Below are 21,728 nucleotides of genomic sequence, written 5' to 3' on the forward strand. Positions count from 1 at the left end.
TATGCCCTGAGGTGAAGGCAGATGCTTAACCGACTGAGCCACCCAGCTGTCCCTTTCTGGAAAACTTTTCAAGTTTATTTATTTAAGTGATAATTCTCTACCCAATGTGGGGCTTGAACTCACTACCCTGAGATCAAGAGTTGCATGCTCTTCTGATTGAGCCAGCCTGGCGCCAAGCCCCCCATCTCCATCCCCAAGTTTATTTAAAGTGGAAAACTTTAAAAGGGACAGAAGCAAATGACATATATTTTTCTTTTCCCTTCCTTCTGTCTAGAACATGGACATGATGACGGAGGTGGCATAACTGCTTGATAGCGACAAGGATGAAGGCCACATGCAAAGTATGAAAGAGCAGAAAGTTGGAGGAATCTGGATCTATGAGGGTGTCATGGGGTTGCACTGACGAGCCTTGAACTGCTGACCTCCAGACTTTTTAATGTGAGAAAAATAAAACCAGTCATTTGTTGTTTAATCTGTTTTTTGGGTCCATTTTTTTGCAGCTTAAATGTTAAGCTGACAAATGAATTCACAAGATTATTCAAGGATTAAAAGAGAAAAATCTATGTGAAGAGTATAACACAGTTCCTGGCATATAGCAAGTTACCACTGAATGGTTGCTATTATTTTGGAGAGGTTGGTTGACTGCTAACAGGGAACAAAAATCAAACATAGGATAAACAATTTGGGAAGTGAAGAAAAGTGCTGAATAGATGCTATGATAGGGTTGTAAAAAAATTCAGAACACATTCAGAGCCCAGCCATGCATGCTCATAAGGGGTCTGACTTATAGTAGATACTCATTATATGTGATTTCTTTTGCGATCCTTTCTGAGAACACAAACTGATGTCATTTATTCATATGAGAACCTTGATCAATGAAGGTGAGACTAAGAGAATTTTAGGACTCTGAGAAGGGCTTTATGTAAACAGTTAGATTTCAGTGAGGCATTCCATTCAGTGTTTCATGTTCTCCTGCTTAAGCAGTACTGTCAAGATATGGATTAAAGAAATACTCAAAAAAGGCACTGATAAACAAAATGCCACCGGAAATGGTGACACAGATGTGGTCTGCCATCTTGATGACTCAAGACACTAGGTCCTAGAGGAACAGAAATTTGCTGAATAGAGAAATCTATTTTGTTGCCAAATTGGAAGTTAATAATGTGAGTCATTCCAGAGAAACAATACTACTGAACTTGAACACATGAGCAGAGAAGAACTTCACAAATTCAGCTTGAAAACTGCACCAGCAAAGTATAATGAAAAGAGCCATGTGAAGACCTGGAATATTATGATCAGATCAGAGAACTACGTTAATTTGTAACATAGTTATATGTGGTTGTGATTGAGCCTCCAAAGCTATGCACTGCAGAAAAGTAACACATTTCAAGTAAACAAAAGAAAGAAACTGGAAAGTTTAAAGGACTATTAAAATTTAGCCTTTTTTTTAAAGATATAAATATCTGACACTAGAATGACCCATAGAAGCACAACTGTTCAAGAGAATGAAAAACACAAAGCCACTGCTGAATGTAAATACCAAGGGGAGGCTGAGTAAAAAGAAAAGATAGGAAAGGCAACAAATCACAGACTACAACTATCATATTTTCAAAATTGTAATTAGGTATTACCAAATAAAGTAAATAAACAACTCTTAAGTTAGAGTGCAAAATGAAAGCACCTTATTGTTTTAAAGGCGCAAAAACAAGACAATACAACATAAGCGTATCCACATTTTAAATAGTTGTGTGGTGGGTAAATGCCATTTAAAAACACTTTCAATAGAAAAATGATTTATAAGTCAGTTTACAGAAGATCAAAAAAAAAATCAATGTTTAATACCAACTTTAACTATAAATAACTAAAAAGAAACAAACTGCCCCCTATTGTGCTTTTGCTTCAACATCTATATCTTCTGCTCTTTGCTTTTTGGAGAAAACATTGCATTGTAAGGCTGCCGTCTTTTGGGACGAGGACAAGGATCATGATCTTCCTTAATGTAACCTTAAAAACAAATGACAAATTTAGAAGATTGTATTTGCAACATGTATTTCTTTCAGTATATACCAGGTAACATCTGTCTTATTTAATGCACTCTAGTTTACATGATTCTCTGATTATTAGCTGTGCAATGTTAATGATTTCACTACTTAGCATCAGTTTCCTCATTTATACTAACAATAATAGCAGCAAACATTTATCAAATGTGTTGTATACATTATCTCAGCTAATGCTTACATTCCTTTGAAGAAGCTTCCACTATATCTCCTTCACAGATGAGGTGACGGAGGCCCAAGAGGTCAAAGAACTTGCTCAAGTTCACAAAGCTATGGATGTGGAAGAGCTGGGACTTTGCCCAAGATAGGTCTAACCTCCGGAACCAGAGCTCATGAGTACTTTCCTAGTCTGTCTCCTACATGTTCCAAATGGAGACAAACCCCTAAACAAGAACTCTTCACTATTAGAATTCCAGGTGCTTATCAAAGGCTTTCTGTGGCAGCTACTTCTTTACGTATGTGCCCCTATACTCTTCAACCACCTGATTCTCCTAAGGCATCTTGAATCACGTGGTCTGCATTCTGTCATATCCCCTTAAGGTCATGGTAGGTGTAAAAGCACAGGCTCTATTTAGATTGTTTAATTCTATTTGATGACCAGGCAGCATCATTATGTCAAAGGGAATGTAATTCGGCTTGTTAATGGGGAGAGTGAAAATATGGGAATAGTCACAAGAGACTGCACCTTTTGGAAAAACTATCTTACTATTTGATATCCTCAGCTTCAAAGCTGTATACATTCTCAAATCATATTAAATGTCAGTGCCATATTTGAACGAGCTACTTGCAACAGTCCTCTAAACAAAGGTTCTTTTTACTCAGATGTGGTTTATAAATACCTAGCATTCGTAAGTGAGGTTTTAAAAGCTAAAATTCAGACTAGTTGCTTTAAGAAGATGCTCTCTTTTTAACAATATAACTTTGTTAGCAACTTTTGTAATGTTATTATTTTACTAAAAGTCATTTTGATTATATGATAAGAGAAATTAACTTTCTGAAATTTGAACGATAAACAAGGATATTGAACACACAATCATATTAAAGTGATTATACACAATCTCTGATTTCAATGGCATGACTCAGAGTTAAAGATGAGCCTTTTATCTTTAGGAATTTGTTTTTATGTCAAAGAACTAGCCCTTGAACAGAAGGTAAGAGGAACCGTGGGGGAAAAGTCTAATGGTTAGACTTGGGTATATACAGTATTTTAAAAAAAGTAATTACAAAATGTTATAATCTGTACTTTCACCTCTTTCCATACACGTCTGAGTGGAAGGAAAACCAACTTCCCAGAAATTCTCTGGTGTGTTGGGTGGAATGTAGCGGAACCGATGTCTTGAACAGGAAGCCAATTTCTTTTCTCTTTCTTCTGCTGGAATATCTGCATAATACTAATAATAAAAACTGCTAAGTTTTTCACTTAGAAATAATAAAGGGACTGTTAGGCTTATTGATTATAAACTAGAAGCTACTAAAGAAAGCAGTTAAAGTATTCAGCACATTAAGGAAAACAACACTCACTGAAGATAATATTAGTAATTAATACTAATAGTAACTAGTGCTGGTCTGTGAAATGTTTGCTCCACAAATGAGAAAAGGAGCTTGGAGCTTGTATCACAATGTAAACCAATATGCTGCTTTTCTCATCAATAAGGTCTTACAATAAAAAACAAAAAAACCCAAAAAACAAAAAAAACCCCAAATGCCAGCTTAGCTTTACAGCATGCTGAGTAATGAGCTGATTTATATACTTGTGCAAACTCAACTATCAGGCCAGTAACAAAACTGTACTTTGAACAGCACTTTTTTTCAGTTGTTATTTGGATATAACATGCGTGTTTTGAAGTAATTTTCTTATCCAAGTTTTTACAAATGAAAAGTTTAGCTTTGAATGTTGAAGCCTTCATGATTTCCCCCTTTAAACTATATATTTTTTCCAATTAGGATCAAAGACATATGATTTTTTGCAATTACAACCCAAAGAACTTGAACTTCATAAAAACAAGGTTAAAATTTGTATGTAAAAAGTGTACAAGTCCTTCAAGCTCTAGCCCTAAGAAAACAAAGCAGCAGTATAAAGCTTAATAGAACACATGACAGGATCACACAATCCAGCTAATTCCACCTCATACTTGAGAAACTGAAAATCAAATTGATGATTTATTGACAATATCTTCTATTGAAAGTGGCAGACTAAGGGCTAAAACTTAAGTTTGAAGGAAAGGTGTTTTGAATACCTCTGAAACAACTTTTTTGGGGGTTATCTTTTTCATCTTTCTCATTGCTGTGAGTACAAGTCTTGGTTACCTTAGCCTGGACATGGGATGGGATGACCCTAATTAGAGAATCATGATTATCAATTTAGAGAAACACTGCCACCAAATTACAACACATACAAGAGCAACAGTGGGCTGGTGTAGCTGTAACACAGTGAGCAACCGGGAGAGTGGCAGAAGATAAAATCAGAAAGAAGTGGGGTGTCATCCTTGATAAGGGCTTTGGGTTCTATTTCTGAGCCCAATGGGAAGACACGTAAGGGTTTTGGGCATAGAAATGACATGATTTAATTTTTATTCTAAAAAGATCATTAGACAACAAAAGATCATTGTGTTAAAAAGCACATAGTGAAGACAGAAATCAAGTAGATGTCCATCCTAGCCAAGCCACTCGGTGCTGCTGCTCTCAGGCCCTGTCCTGCCCCTTGATACCCAGGATCCTGGATTCCCAATCCTCTGGCAGGAAGACCAGGAACTGAAGCACTTAGTGCCGACAGAAGGACCCTTTTTTTTTTTTTTTTTTTTTTAAGATTTTATTTATTTATTTGACAGAGAGAGATCACAAGCAGGCAGAGAGGCAGGCAGAGAGAGAGGAGGAAGCAGGCTCCCTGCTGAGCAGAGAGCCCGATGCGGGGCTCGATCCCAGGACCCTGAGATCATGTACTGAGCCGAAGGCAGCGGCTTAACCCACTGAGCCACCCAGGCGCCCCGACAGAAGGACCTTTAATCCCAATTTCCCCACTGGGGGCAATAAAAACCATTAACATCTCAGAAATATCTTTCTTTAAAAAGAAAGAACATAAAAAAAAAAAAAAAAAGAAAGAAAGAACATACACTGTGAGGAGACAAGTATAAAAAAGAAAAACGAGGACAGAGGTATATGGGAATTCTCTGTACTTTCTGCTCAGTTTTGCTGTGATCTAACACGGCTTTCCAAAAACAGTTGATTAAAATAAAGCAACAGAAGGAAAGCACTTAGAAGCCAATTATTTCAATAGTCCAGACAAGATGAAATGGAGCCTTGGTCCAGGGGGATAGTGATGGTCATATCAAGTGCATGGAAATGGGATAACTTTGAAGATAGAACTTGTGGGATTTGCTGATAGATCCATTACTGAGATATGAAAGAAGAGAAGATAACTATAAGAACTTTGGTTTAAATAGCCAGAAGAATGGAGATAGAGAAGACTCAGGTGATGTTTGAGAATCAGTGGTAGAAACTGTTTCCTTTTGGATATGGTGAAATGTGAGATGATTATTACACTTCCACATGTGTATGACATATTCCACAGGTAGAATGTATTGGGATACATTTAAGAACTGTAAGCATACAGATAGTATTTAAATACACAGGACTAGCACTTTCACTCCTGGTCATGACAGAGTTAACAGGGAACAGATTTCTCCCCTATCTTAAACAACAAAAATATTGGAATAAAATGTATGAGACAACGGTTTTTATTTATTTAGTTTTGAAGATTTTATTTATTTGAGGGGAGGGGAAGCACAGAGGGAGAGGGAGAGGGAGAAGCAGATTCCCCACTGAGCAGGGAGCTTGATTCAGGCTTGATGCCAGGACCCTGGGATCATGACCTGAGCTTGAAAGGCAGACACTTAATTGACTGAGCCACCCAGGCGCCCTGAGACAACGGTTTTTCGAGCCTGAATAATAATATAGGAAATGATTTCTGAGAGAAGGAAGAAATATGTGTTTCTAGACAAGAACTTTTTTCTAACTGGTAGTGTTAGTTCCAGATTGTAAAGAATTACAGTTTTAACTCAAAACTGGAGGCTTGACCGTGGTCTTTAGTTAAGAAATCATGACATGTTCAAATTTGTGTTACGAAAACTCATGATACAGATTTTGCTTGTACTGTCAAACTGCTTTCCAAAATTGCGATCTCTATACTCCCACTGTTAGTTAAGAGCCTATTTCTCACCAAATGCTTACTTACCTGCACTACAAGCTATCCATAAATAACTTTAATCTGCTGGTTGTCAAATTTTCTAGCCCACAGCTGTTAAAAGGAAAATTTAAATGGAACTAAATCACTAGAGGCAAGCACCTAAAAGCCAACAGACAGCAAGGGAAGAAATAAAAAAACATGTTTCAAGAAAACACAGAGCCTGCCTGAGATACTTAGTGATTGGTTGGTTAGTACTACTTCTACTTCAATAGTCCAAGATAGCCAATGTATAAAAGGAAAATATAATTGTGTTCTAAGGATGACATAGAGCTTGCTCATTGCATTGTGTTTAGAAAGAGTGGGGAGAAAGTTAAGAGATTACAGTTATACCAGTTATTTAGGAAAAAAAAATATGAATATATCTCATTTCCTGAAAGTGCTGGGATAAGAAATAAATGTTAAAGTTTCCTACTAAAATATCGGAATTTTCCCCAAATAGTATATGAATAAGGAAGGGCCTCTGCTGTAATACAACACTAGGGGAAAGAAATTAAACAAATACAAATAAACACAGAAAAGAAAAATGGCACAAATGTTTTTAAGTTGGTAAAAAGAACGAGGACTTATTTCCAGATTCACTTAATGAAAATCTGACAGATTGAGGGCTTTCATTTCCAAGTATTTAGATCTTCCAAGTCACAGCCAGTGTGCTCTTTACTTACCCATCCTGCTATTCCTGGGTCAAATGAGGTTTCTACATAAAAATATAGCTCTATGATTTTTAAATCATGCATTTCTAATCTATAAAGCCGTATTTTAAAAAACCCACCAGACAGGATTCACATTCGTACTTACAATTTCACATTCCTTACATGTGTGTCCAAGCAATTTTCTTCTCTCTTCTTTTTTCCGAACTACCTCAATATGAGGAAAATTTTGTAAGCCAGTCTCTCTGGAAGAAAAATGAATTAAATTTAAAAATTAATCCATTTGTTATTACAAAGACCTTTGGCTTAGATTTTTAATTAACGAAGGTGAGGGCCCAGAGGAGAAATAATCCCCATTCATTCATTTAATTTGAAATGTTTACTAAGTATGTTAGAAAAACATATTTTTTCATGCATTCTTCATTAAATCCTTATTAGGTGCTTACTGTATGTCAGGTATTTTTATGTATATTGTTCTCTAATTGGAAAAGATTATTACTTTCTATTTTTACCTCTGATTGGCTGAATATAATATGTAAGATAACCTAATTTATTATTATTTAAATATTTTATGTATTTACATAGAGAGAGAGAGAGAGAGAGAGAGAGACTGAGAGGCGCTTGGGGGGAGAGGCAGAAAGAAAATCCCAAGCAGGCTCTGAGCTGAGCATGGAGCCTGATGGGGCTCGATCTCACAACTCTGAGATCATGACCTCAGGTGAAGCCAAGAGTCAGACGCTTTTAAAAAATAATTAATTAATTAATTAAAAAAAGATTTTATTTATTTGACAGAGAGACACAGTGAGAGAGGGAACACAAGCTGGTGGAAAGGGAGAAGGAAATGCAGGCTACCCACTGAGCAGGGAGCCTGATGCGGGGCTAAATCCCCGCTCGGTCCTGGGACCATGACCTGAGCAGAAGGCAGTTGCTTAACAACTGAGCCACCCAGGTGCCCCAAGAGTCAGATGCTTAACTGAGGAGTCACCCAGGTGCCCCTAAAATAACCTAATTTAGAAAGAAATACTGTACTATTAAAGCTGGGAATTGGTGTTCTATAACATAACCAAGAAAGAGAGTAACTATCTATTAACTCAGTTTTCTTTAAGAACTTGTATTTCTGGGCTAAGCCACTCCCCCACCCCCCAAAAAGAGATTTTTCTCTGTGTACATTATGTGTCATTTTCTCTAAAAATTTCTTTTCTTTTTTTTTTTTTTTTTAAAGATTTTATTTATTTATTTGACAGAGAGAGGGAGGTCACAAACAGGCAGAGAGAGGGGGAAGCAGGCTCCCTGATGAGCAGAGAGCCTGATGCGGGCCTCCATCCCAGGACCCTGAGATCATGACCTGAGCTGAAGGCAGAGGCTTAACCCACTGAGCCACCCAGGTTCACTCTAAAAATTTCTTTTTCTGCCTCCACACCCCCTGGATTCTTCAAAATGTTAGGAATAATTATTTGTGTTTGTCCTTAAATAGATCAGATCCTACTGAGAACTACTGGGAACCTAGGAGGGTCAAATCCACTGAGGTATGGATTAATGAGGTATAGAGGGCTTTGGGAAGAAAAAGCAAGCAGAAGTACAGATGTTTTTAACATACTGTATCCTGCTTTAAGTTTTAAAGCTCAATATAGAAAAGACCAAACTTACAAAATAGGTAAATAAAGACTTGTGATGGTATACATATCTGTTTATATTAGAAACATCCCCAGAGAGCTTCAAGAGCCCGGCTCACAAAAACTGATTTGTAAAACGACTTGTTGGGATGGTATCTACTCCTCTGAAGCATTCTGATCCCATGCCCCTGTAGTTGGCAAGCACTTTCTCTCAAAGGGAAGCTTTAATTGCTCTATGTCAAAGTATACGAGGTTATAGTCCTGTGGGGGCTTAAGCCCAAGAACTCTCAACTTTAGAGCAATCTGTAAGTTAAAAGGACAGATAAAAATTGCTTTCTTTCAAATGGACTCTTAAAAGCTTATATAGGGTACATTTTGGCTGTATCCTCTCCTCTGAGTATTGTTTATTCTGCTACTGTTTTTCTAATGCTGCAGGGAATCTCCTACGACTGGCATCTGTACTAGACCTTAAAGCATCACCTAAGAGATTACTAAGCTTCTTGTCCCTCATACAAAACAAAAATCAGGGTTTGCTAGTATTGTTTGTGGGGAAAGGAACAGTGCTAATTTTAAGATTTTTGCCATCCTCATGCCTTATACCCACCTCCTATGTCTCCAGCTATCTAGTGGTTTCAGAATAATATAAAATTACTCAATATTTTTAAGAAGTTAGTGGACTTTCAATATCAAACGTTTGAAATGACAGTTCTTACTCGGCAGTCTTACTTTAAGGACTCTATCGCAAAGATACACAACAATATAAAAAGAAAACGTACAACATTATTCACTGCAGCATTCAGTGTTAGCATAACTGTAAATACTCCAAATACCCATTACTAAGGAATAGACTATGGTACAAACAATAAAGTACTGTGCAACTAAAAAGAGAAATGCAGAATACCACTATACGCTATTATGAGTGATTTTCTAGGATATATACTTAAATGAAAAAAGCAAAAGCAGAACACAAAAAGTATACATAGTATTCTACCATTTTTTAAGGGAAGAGAGAATGACTAAATATTTCTGTATAGATATTGGCTTTTATTTTTTAAAATGGATTGACAACCCTATTTTTAACCAAATGGTTACCATTTGTAGGGGTAGGGGGCTAATATGGTAGAGGGGGCAATGATAGAAACCAGCTATATTGGAATATACCCTGTTTTGTAGTTTCTGATACCATGTATATATTTTACATAATTTAAGAAAAGAATGAAAGAGAAAAGAAACCACAAAATTCAAAGGCAAAATAAAACAAACTCAGGGACTGAGTCACAGTGACACATCTACACAAAAAGTAATTATTCCAAACGGCTTTAAAACACAGTGCCTGGACTGTACATTCAGAATATACCTTTTCTTTTCACTTTTAGAATTTTTATTTTATGAAAAGATGCAGATAACATGGTTGTTCCAATAGAATATATCTTAAGAACAAAAAAACCCAAAAAGGCATCTTAAACCATTTTCATAAGTCATATTATTGGTGATAGTTTATATTATTCTGAGACTGCTCTATATATTAAAAAATAAGTTAGGGACGCCTGGGTGGCTCAGTTGGTTAAGCAGCTGCCTTCGGCTCAGGTCATGATCCCAGTGTCCTGGGATCAAGTCCCACATCGGGCTCCTTGTTCTGTGGGGAGCCTGCTTCTCCCTCTGCCTCTGCCTGCCACTTTGTCTGCCTGTGCTTGCTCTCTCTCTCTCTCTCTCTGACAAATAAATAAATAAAATCTTAAAAAAAAATAAAATAAAAAAATAAAAAAAATAAAAAATAAGTTAAATGAGAAATTATGTTGTAGCACTGAGAAGTGGGATTCTTATTAGGGGGAAGTAGGTAAGATGTGAGACAGAAGAGGTTATTACATAAAAAGTTCTGAACTTGAACTGGTGCTATCAATGTGAAAAAGTGTAGTTATCGTAAAAAACGAAACAAAAACCTTAATCCTAACTGTCCACCTAAAAGTTCTAGAAACAATGACTAACTGTGGCAATGAGCAACCCTAGTAGTTAGACTAAAACACATGAAACATTTAAATCCATTAGTCATAATGACCCCACAAATAAAAACTCCCTAGTCACATTTGGGATGCTAGGGTACTATTTCTTTGGAGAACTGGTAAATAAAGGAATTGAGCATTTAGCAACAAAACAACAGCTCTTATCTATTAGAGTCTTACAGGCATCAATAAAAATTTGTCTTGGCCTGTCAGATCTCTAAAATTCTCAACAGAAATAAGTAGAAAATAAACTTTGCTTCTTAAGTGACTCAATTTTTTAGCATCATAACTTGAAAAAAAGACATAAAAATTTTTTTTTGAATTGAATTACTATGCCTAAATTCACTTCTAGAATGATTAGTACATGATTAAGAGTTATAGAATTTGCCATCGATGGGGAAGCTGGAGGCTCAGTCAGTTAAGCATATCACTTCAGCATAGGTCATGATCTCAGGGTCCTGGGATAGAGCCCCATGTTGAATTCTCCCACTCAATAGGGAGGCTACTTCTCCCTCTACCTCTGCCCTGCCTCCTGCTTATGCTCTTTGTCTCAAATAAGTAAAATCTTAAAAAAAAAAAAAAAAAAAAAAAAGGAATTGCCATCTTTGAATAAAAGGCACAAAGCAGCATTATCGTTCAAAATATAAGATGTGCAGGGGCGCCTGGGTGGCTCAGTGGGTTAAGCCGCTGCCTTCGGCTCAGGTCATGATCCCAGGTCCTGGGTTCGAGCCCCACATCGGGCTTTCTGCTCAGCAGGGAGCCTGCTTCCTCCTCTCTCTCTGCCTGCCTCTCTGCTTACTTGTGATTTCTCTCTGTCAAATAAATAAATAAAATCTTTAAAAAATATATATATATATATAAGATGTGCAGTTTTTCTTTTAAGGTTTAAAAAATTCTCATGCAACAATTCTCAAGCATAACCAAAGACTTGCCACCTAAAGTCTGATACTATATAATGGTTACAATATATAATAACAAATTCCTAAAGTTCATATAAAGTCCCTACTAAAACAGAACAAGAATAAAAACATTTGTTATAAGAAAGAGAGAAAATAACTATTACCACTGTCAAAAAAAGAGTAGTGGTGATATAGATTTCCTTATTTGTAATATTTGTCATTTTTATGCTTGAGTCCCTCTGTCATTAAATCATAAGGTAATGACACAAACTTGATTTTAACCAAAGTAGCAATTTAACAGTTCAGAGGTACTCCGACAAAGATAGTTCTGTTGTACTTCCAATCACATCGCTGGTATTAATCAAGACCAACTTACCTTCCATCATCTTTAAAATATGGCTCCACAAATGCTTTCTGTTTGACTTTATCTTGTTTATCACCAGGAACTGTAAACAAAACACACATACCATGATCTGAATGCAGAACTGAGAAACAGCTTTTTTGGAACAAGAACGACCTATATCAGAACTTCTATTCTTTTCAGATTTCATACTCTAGGCTCCTGGGCAACTTGTTTAAGTTTTCTGTAACTAATTTTCTGTTTCTTTTTCATCTGCACAATGAGATGGGTGCTGATTATCTTGTTCACCTCAGAAATACTAGAGATAAAAATCTTACTTATAAAACTATTAGATTTAAAAACTATATATACAAAGCACATGTACGTATGTGTAGATTGTATATAAAATTATTTTAGAATTCAAAAGAATTATTCTGATGCCCATTATCATTTGGCACCAAACAACAATAAGCAACTTTTAATATGTTTCACTTACTAGTCCTGCTGATTTTTTTTAAAGTAAGCTCTATGCCCAGCATAGGGCTCAAACTCACGACCCTGAGATCAAGAGTCACATGCTCCACGGACTCAGCCAGTCAGGCATCCCAGTCCTGCTGATGTTTATAATGTGTCTCTGAAGTAGATTAACTAGGAAATAGAGATTAAAGAATTTCACCAGAAAATTGGTGACAAAGTAAGAACAAAAGCTTATGCACCCAAATCCCGAGTTGTCTAGACCCAAACAGGCAACTGCTATTGTGTATTCAAATAATCAAAATTAATCATGCATGGGGCGTCTGGGTGGCTCAGTGGGTTAAGCCTCTGCCTTCGGCTTAGGTCATGATTCCAAGGTCCTGGGATCAAGCCCCGAACTGGGCTCTCTGCTCAGAGGGAAGCCTGCTTCCCCCTCTCCCTCTGCCTGTCTCCCTGCCTACCTGTGATCTCTCTCTCTCGGTCAAATAAGTAAATAAAATCTTTAAAAAAAATTAATCATGCATGGCACTAAGTTCTGGACATGCAATCTTCAAGAAGAGAAACCAGGTCTCCTATCCTCATGGAGTCTACACCACAGTGAGGGAAACAGACATTAAGTAAGTCGATAGCTAAGGCTTTTCTAAGGAAGGATATGAAAGATGGTAACTGATGAATAAAAAGAAGTCAGCTACAAGAAGCAGGAGTAGAGAATGTTCTAGGTGAAGGTCCTGAAATGGGAAAAAGTTTGGTATGTTATAAGAACTAAGAGAAAGCCAGTGTGGTTGAGATTGAGTGAAGAAAGGTGTTAGGAAAGATGAGATTGGCGATGTGGGCAAGCACCAGATCATGATGGGCCCTGGAAGCTGAAAGGAGTTTGAATACAAAAGCAAACCACTGAAGACTTCTGAAAAGACTACTTTACTGAGGGATAATTTATATAAGAAACACACTGATTTTAAGATACTCTGATTAATTTTGACAAATGTTTACTGCTGTGCAACTACCATCCGAATCAAGAGAGAGAACTTCCATTGCCCCTAGAAGTTTACTCCTATTCCTCTGCTTCTCAAACAGATGACTGTTCTCTGATGTCTCTCTCCTCTCTCTATGGAGGGATGATTTCTGCCACCACAGCTTAGTTATGCCCGTTTTAGAACTTTGTATTAATGGAATTACATAATATGTATTTTCATCTTTTGGATCTTTCTAGCTAACAGACTTTTAGAGATTCATTGCTGAGTCTAGTACCCTCCTTTTTGTTGACAAGTGGTATTCCACTATATGAGTTTACCACAATTCATATTTAATCACCTGTCGATGGACATTTGGGTTGTTTTAGTGTTAAGCTACTACAAATAGCTATGCTATGAACATTCTTGAACACAATGCTCTGTGAACATGTTATCGTTTCTTTTCTTTATATACCTAGGAGTGGAATTGCTGGGTACTACGCTAGGTGTATACATAACTTTAAAAAAACCTGACAAATCTCAATAAAACTGTTAAAAACCTTGCTGAACTCCTTTCCATAGTACAATTTTATATCCCTAACAGCAAAGTGTGAGAGTTCCAGCCTGCTCTTCACTCTTGCTAATGTTAGATAGCGCCAATCTTTTTAACCATTTCAGTGGGTGTGAGGTGGTTATCTCAGTCCCTCTTGTCCAATAATGTTGAGCATATTTACATGTGCTTATTGGCCAAATACCTTCTCATTGAGGGTTTTTAAATAAGAAGATAATACAATCTAGTTTACACTTAAAATAAGTGAGTTTTGAGTCTCTGCAGAGAATGTACTGGAGTAGAGGAAAAACTGTCATAAAAGACCAGTCAGGAGGCCTGCAGTAGAACGGTGGAGAGAAGAGTGGTTTAGACTAGGGCAGTGGCTATAGAGATGGAGAGAAGTGATATGAAACATAGTTTGGAGATGGTACTGCCAGGGTATCTATCAGACTGGGCATGAAAAGGTAAAGAAGAAGTCAAATATGACTCTCAAATTTCTATCTTTAGTAACTGGGAGAATAGTTACTGAGGTTTAATGAGATCAGGAAAGGCAGGGAAAGACCAAATTTGGGTAAGAAAATAAAGATTTCTGATTTGAATGTATTAAGTTCAAGGTGCTCATAAGATGTCCAATAGGTAGCCGGATTTGAGTTCGGGGTTCAGAAGAGAGAGGACAAAGCTAGGAGTAATGAATATATAGAAACATCTTCACTTGGTGTCCATAATAGCACATACTCTGGTTTCCCTCCTACTTCACTGGCTCCAGCTCCTTTTCAATTTCCTTTGCTCGTTCCTCTTTCTCCAACATTTCAAAGTTGCCATACCCCAGAGGTCAGAACTTGAAATGCTTCTCTTCTCTATATTTGGGTGATCTCACTCGGTTTCACAGCCTTAAGAACCATCATGTACTTGCTGTTGACCTCCTGCCCCCTAAATTATTTCTTTATTCTGGATGTCTTGTCTAAACTCAACACATATCAATTATCTACTAATATTTCCACTTGAATGTCTAGTAAGTATTAACATGTCTAGAACCAAGCTTTTGATATCCTCCCTGAAATTTGTTCTTTCCTGTGAGGAAAAGACTAGGTAGAACTTTGTGAAATGAGGGTCAAGAACATGAAATACATGAACAATAAAATCCTAAACTGTGCTCGCTTCGGCAGCACATATACTAAAAATCCTAAACTATATGCCTAGGTGACTGGGAAAAATGAAAAAGCCTAAAAGGTCATTTGGTAAGAAATAAAGGGAACCTGGTTTGGATATTCTAAGTTTAAGTTGTTGAAAAGACACAAAAGTAGCATTTGCATTTACATTATATTTCCTATAAGAAATGCAGGACTGGGATTCATCAGAGAAGACAAATTAGAGATGCAGAGGTAGTTAATAGAAGCACGAGAGAAAAGTATATGTGAGGAAGAAAACAGTCTTGGGATACTCTAGGAAGCAGAACTTTCCAGAGAGCGAAAGAACAGTGTGGAACTGCCACAAAAGATAAGTGAGAAGAAATTTTGGGATGGTCAATGTGAGAAGTAACTTTAAAAAAAAAAGGGACAGAAATTAATAATTATATCTTGTAAAAAAAATACCCCCCCTTAAGTGAAAACAACTAGCAAAAGGCTCTTCTTGGGGGATAAAAAGTGAACTGAACAATTGTAAACTTTTATCACAAAAGTTGGCTTGGATCACGTTTTTGCTACGGATTAAGCAACCATGCTGTTCTGTACCTTTGGTTAGGGTCTCAATTACTTTGAGCTAATAAGGGCTGTATTTTTTTATTAAACCTAATGGGAAGTATAAGGAAAACATAATCAAGATGGACTATTCCATAGCAGAAGGTATGCTCATATATAACCTTTGCACTAGACTACTTTTTTACTCACAAAAAGGAAATGAGACATTTAGCAAGAATTTTAACTTTCAATTCAGATTATTTAGTTAAGAGATTCACTTAGAGTATTCTTCTTTTCATTCCCACCCTGCACTATAAACTACTGCTTCTAATTGAAAGTAATTTTATTATTTATTTTTTAATTAAAAATATTTTATTTCTTTATTTGAGAGAGTGAGAGAGAGCTGAGTGGGGGGCAGAGGGAGAGGGAGAAACCGGCTCCCTGCAGAGCAGAGAGCCCAGGTGGGGCTCAGTCCCAGGATCCTGGAATCCTGACCCAAGCCAAATGCACACTTAAGTGACTGAGCCACCAAGGCACCCTGAAAAGAATTTTAAAAAGACTGATACATAGAGTTACATTATTTTGTCTGGGAAGGTAAAGCATTCAAACAGAAAATTAGTCTGAATTTTTTGCAAAACACTTTCCTTCCAACTCTATTGCAATGATAATTACTAAACAAAGAACCTTGCCAAAACTTTTTATATGAACTTTATGCACAAGTTACAAAGAAATCTGTGTATTCAATCAAGATTAATTTCTTGATGTTTTGATGAATATTTTATGGTCATATAGTAATATAAGTCATATAGTCATATAGTAATATAAGGGGAAGCTTAATGAAAGGGACTAATTTTTTTTCCTCTCTGAGCTATTTTCTTGTAATTCTTTAATTGGCCTGAAATTATCTCACTATCTATAAGAAATTTATATAAGAAATACGAAATTTTAGTTATTAATATACACCTCATCAAGTCTTTGTTAACTAGTTCATTGACTTACTGTACTGAGTAACTGAGAAGCCATGATTAAAAAGAAAATAGCCTTACTGTTTGGTTTCTTTGTGGTAGTTGACAATCCCTCTTTTTCATCTGCCACCTGGGGGAAGCTGTCTGCCAAACAGGATTCATATTCTTCATGTGTTGTCCGATCGAACATATCTTCCAAGCTATCATTCATTTTTCTTTCTCCATCTATGTAAAAGAGCACTGGCTTAAGGCAACAAGCAAGCTTTTTGCTTTCTATGCAGACCAATGTGAAACCTGTAGTAACTGCCACACAATACATTTGCCTAGAATGTACACGAGGCAACAGTAAACCCCCAAGCATAGTTACTGTATTTACAAAGATTTTATGGTAGGGCTTTAACTGTACTTTATTCATGTGCAGAGAAAGCTACTTTTTGTTATCATTACATACATAAAAATCTTTTCCTCCCTATTAGCTCATGTATAATTCATACTACACTAAAATGAGTTCTACCAAAAAACTGTAAGGAACAGAAAATGCATAAGGCATAATGCATAATGAATGATGAAAAATACTAAGCTTAAATAAAATGTGCATAAATAACTGACATTAAAATCTACAGAATCTTGCTCATCTGCTTATTTTTCTAATGTGGTAGCAAAAGAAGTATTTTCTTATATATATACATATATATATAGACATATATACATATACACTACTATTATCATCAGTAACACTTGGTAGTTGAGTATTGATAGAAATTATGAATTCAATTCCTCATTTGCTATGTTAAGTGCTAAATTTATCCTCAGAGTACTAACTACATTTCCCAATATATAATCACACTTTGAAAAATGGCAGTTTACTAAAAAACAGAAATAGGGGCGCCTGGGTGGCTCAGCAGGTTAAAGCCTCTGCCTTCGGCTCGGGTCATGATCCCAGGGTCCTGGGATCGAGCCCCACATCGGGCTCGCTGCTCAGCAGGAAGCCTGCTTCCCCCCTCTCTCTCTCTGCCTGCCTCTCTGCCTACTTGTGATCTCTGTCAAATAAATAAATAAAATCTTAAAAAAAAAATTTTAAAAAACAGAAATAGATCCAGTTGGCTAACGCACACAATAGAGCAGAAGTCTGCTGGGATTCTTCTCTATAAAATAACTACCACCTCCCCCAGTCTATGGTGCTCTAGCACTCTTACCCTGTTTCATCTTTCTCCAGAACTTGCCATCATCTATCATACCACATATTTGATGGTTTCTCCCCTTAAATCAGAAGGTAAGTTCCATGAAGTAGGTACTTTTATTCTGTTTACTCATTATTTCCAGTTACCGAAATACTTCCCTTTATAGAACTGAAGCTCAATATTTACTCAATGATTGCAAATACTAATTTTTTTTCACATTGAGGATCAAATTTGTAAATAATATACAACTTCTACGTGCTAGGCAGTGTGCTAGGTATTCCCAAAATATTCTGTATATGATGTTAGTAAATCACAAGGTTAAATCATTAGTTTTTTATTCTTAAATAAAAATTAAAAAAAAATTTTAAATTTTAATTGTTTAGAGAGAGAGTGTGAGTAGGGAAGGAGTAGGAGGGAGAGGGAGAGAGAGAGACTCTTTTTTTTTTTAAAAGATTTTATTTATTTATTTGACAGACAAAGATCACAAGTAGGCAGAGAGGCAGTCAGAGAGAGAAAGGAGGAAGCAGGCTCCCCGTGGAGCAGAGAGCCCAATGTGGAGCAGAGAGCCCAATGCGGGGCTCAATCCCAGGACTCTGGGATCATGACCTGAGCCGAAGGCAGAGGCTTTAACCCAATGAACCACCCAGGTGCCCCGAGAGAGAGACTCTTATGGAGACTCCATGCCCAGCATGGAGCCCAATGCGGGACTCAATCCCACCATCCTGAGATCATGATTTGATGCTTAACCAACTGAGCCACCCAGGTGCCCCACTAGTTTATGCTTTTGTTGGTGTGACGTCTGACTGAAATACTTGAAACGGAGACTATATCCTTATTAATCTACCATATCATCTGGGAAGTCTAATACACAGTAGAAATATAAAACACATTTTTAAACTGAAATACTAGCAGTATTTGGGGAATTTTATTGGTATGATTCATTTTTAACCAATTCTAAGTATAAAAAAGATCTACCTCATGGGTAAAATGCACGGACTGTCTTTTTCCACACATGGCTTTAAGAATATCTTCTACCCCAGGTGCTGGTCTTACACTCCTCCACTGCGTGGGAAGGGCTGCTTGCTTGCTTTGAACTTGGGTAGGTCTTTGTGACACTATACAACTTCTAAGGCCAGATCATAAAAATACCATGCACTTCTGCCTTACTCTTTTTGGGATGCTGACTCTGGGAACCTAGTCTCCACATGATGAGGAAGCTCAAACTAGCCCACGTGGAAAGTCTGTATGGAGAAGCCCTGAAACTGAGTGAAGGGAGATGCCAAGCCACCCTCATACTACACTATGCTTGTCTACCCTCTGCTGTTCCAGCTCTAGCTACCATTGGCCTACAAATGCGTAAGAGACCCTGGGACAGAACTGTCTAGCCAAACTCTTCTGGAATTCCTGAACCACAGAAACTATGAAGGTTAAGAAAATGACTGTTGTTGTTTTAATCCTTTAAGTTATCAGAGTGATTTATTATATAGCAACAGTATTCACAGTATCTTATGTAGCCAAAACTGTCTCCACTCATTAGTTCAATTTAACCTCATTTCCACATGATAATGGCTTCAAACATATTTGGGAAACCATCATATTTTTCAAATTAAATAGATAAACTTGAAGCCAAAGTAGTCATGCTTTGTTTTGCCCGCTCTTTCTTTCTTTCTTTCTTCCTTCCTTTCTTTTTTGACAGAAATAAGGAAAATATCAGGAACTGGTACCAGACAAAACAATCTTAAAAGCAAATTACCTTCTTAAGAAGAAAGTTACTTAAGTATCATTCACTATAAAAGGACAACAAATCACTGTTTTTTTTTTTTTTTTTAATACGCAGTCCTTTCAACGTGGGTAGCCAACTACTTGATTGTATGGTTACTCATTCCTAACGAACAAAGAATTAAGGCAAAGACTACTACAATTTTTCCTCACTTACTGCAATTAGGGCAGCAAGAGAGAAAGCGTTTCTTTAAAAGATTTATTTATTTGAGAGAAGGGGAGTCAGAGAGAAAAATAGAGAGAGTGTGAGAGTGAGAGTGAGCGCATGAGTGGGTGGAGGGGCAGAGGGAGGGAGAGAGAGAGGGGAAGCAGGCTCCTGGCTGAGGAGGGAAGCCCGATATGGGTCTCAATCCAATGACCCTAAGGTCATGACCTGAGCTGAAATCAAAAGTCAGATGTTTAATTGACTAAGCTACCCAGGTGCCCCGAGATAAAGTGTTTCAAAAGAAGTGGGGACATGACTGGCTTCAGCCCTGGGCAAATAGATTACAGAATATTCAGAACATGATAGGAAATGTACATACAGAGTGTCCTTAGTTTCTAACAGATTGATCACTGGAAAATGTCCTTGCTTTTGGCACTGCATCCCCTGTGGCAGGTCCTAACTCTTCAACATGAGTGTTAAGTGACATTATTCCTGGGCTACTTGATCTCATGCCATATGCCTCTGTAGTCAGGGATGTTGCTGACATGATACCAACCAAAATCCTTCCACTGTTCCTGCCTCTTTTGGAAAATCAAGGCTTTAGATGAAGAATTAATAGTCTGTTACCAGAAAAGGCCAGACCCATTTTCTGTAGAAGCAGAAATATGACAGAGTAACTCAGCATATACACTATTATTCTTGGTTTACTGCTAACTTACAAGTCTATAAGGTAGAATTTCTCCTTTTCACCTTAACAAATTGCTTTGCAAATTCCTATTTCTAAAACAGGACTCTTAAGATACCCTTTTACAGAAAATTATCTAGCGATAATACCAGGGATCAGCAAACTTTTTCTTAAAGGGTGAGTCAGGAAATATTTTTGGCCTGTGGGCCCAGTAAGATCAGTTGCTACTACTCAGCTCTGCTGTGGTACCATGCAAGCAGCCATAGGCCATAGAGAGACAAATGTGAGGCCGTGTTCCAATAAACCTTTATTTATAAAACTGGCAGCAGGCTGTGGTTTGGTGAATCCTGCAAACAATTTTAAGTTTTCCTAGAAAAAAGAGACTTTGGCTAAAGATTTTTTTCCCTTGAAATACTGAAACTGAGCTTTACTAAGAGAAACCTATTTCTCAGAAGACGAAAAAAAACCCTGGTTTATGGTGAAGTGGTCACTTTTGGTCATCAGTGCAATGGTATGACTATAAATGTCCCTCCACATTTTTATTAAATTAAAAAAAAATCAAATCTTACTTGGACTTTTCTCTCCCTTCTGCTCCTGATTCTTCATTTTTAAAAGCACAGTTTCACTAACCAATGTGCAGTCCATGTCCACTGTCTCTCCTCCTGCTAATCTTGACTGACTGCCATCCTAAATATTTAAAAATTCAAAAATTTTAACAATTATCCCGCATGGCCTTATATATTACTTTTTAAAAATTCTGGTAAAATATACATAGCATGACATTTATCATTTTTACCATATTTTAAGCGTACCCTTCAGTAGCCTTAAGTTATATTTATTTTTACCTTAGGAATATATATAAATTAAGGTTTTATGTCTGTAAGACATTTTAGCTTCAACATACAAGCATCCTCTCTCAAGCCCATGAAAAGAAGGACCACTGCCAAGGAAGGGAGAGTTGTGCACCACTGAATTCCCTGGGCTTCTCCTCCCTTTCTTCTCCAGTTGGCCTCATGGTAATGAATGTCCATGTACACACAAAGAACAAATTTCATACTGTAGCAAGTTAAATACTTCATTAATATCCTCCCAACTGAAAAAGAACTTCTCAAACTATATAGAACCCAAATATAATCCAAAAGAGTTATTTCCACTAGGAATTTTAATTATTATTTTTTAAGAGGTAGGGAGGAGAGAGGGGGAGAGGGAGACAGACAATCTTAAGCAGGTTCCACGCTGAACGTGGGCCTGGATCTCACAACCCTGAGATCATGACCAGAGCCAGAATCTAGAGTTGGATATTTAACTGAGCCACCCAGTGGGGTGGGTGCCCAGATGCCCCAGAATTTTAATTTTTTAAAAAACATACAGTATTTTAAAAATAGCCAACTAGGAAAATAAATTTTTTTCTTGATGGTAACATTAAGTTAATCAAATCATATAATGAATCACTTTGCTAAAATATAAAATTATCAAGGGGCACCGACCGTGGGGCTTATTCAATTAAGTGTGCCTTCAGCTCAG

The 21,728-nt window shown here is 37.0% G+C and overlaps 1 protein-coding gene across 5 annotated transcripts in view; it reads right to left on the reverse strand.

The window, feature by feature from the left end:
- Positions 1-1,600: 1,600 nt before the first annotated feature.
- Positions 1,601-21,728, reverse strand: part of RBBP8 (RB binding protein 8, endonuclease) — a 91,493-nt gene continuing 71,365 nt past the window's right edge. For all 5 annotated transcript variants that reach the window (XM_047697585.1, XM_047697584.1, XM_047697583.1 and 2 more), the window contains exons 14-19: positions 20,774-20,891; positions 16,496-16,639; positions 11,836-11,905; positions 7,096-7,192; positions 3,307-3,448; positions 1,601-2,004 (exon numbers count right to left, since the gene is read on the reverse strand). In XM_047697585.1, the coding sequence (XP_047553541.1) occupies positions 1,907-2,004; positions 3,307-3,448; positions 7,096-7,192; positions 11,836-11,905; positions 16,496-16,639; positions 20,774-20,891 (669 nt within the window). In that variant the 3' untranslated portion in view covers positions 1,601-1,906. The remainder of the gene's footprint in view (positions 2,005-3,306; positions 3,449-7,095; positions 7,193-11,835; positions 11,906-16,495; positions 16,640-20,773; positions 20,892-21,728) is intronic.

Source organism: Lutra lutra, chromosome 12, assembly GCF_902655055.1.
Source record: "Lutra lutra chromosome 12, mLutLut1.2, whole genome shotgun sequence".
Lineage (NCBI taxonomy): Eukaryota > Metazoa > Chordata > Mammalia > Carnivora > Mustelidae > Lutra > Lutra lutra.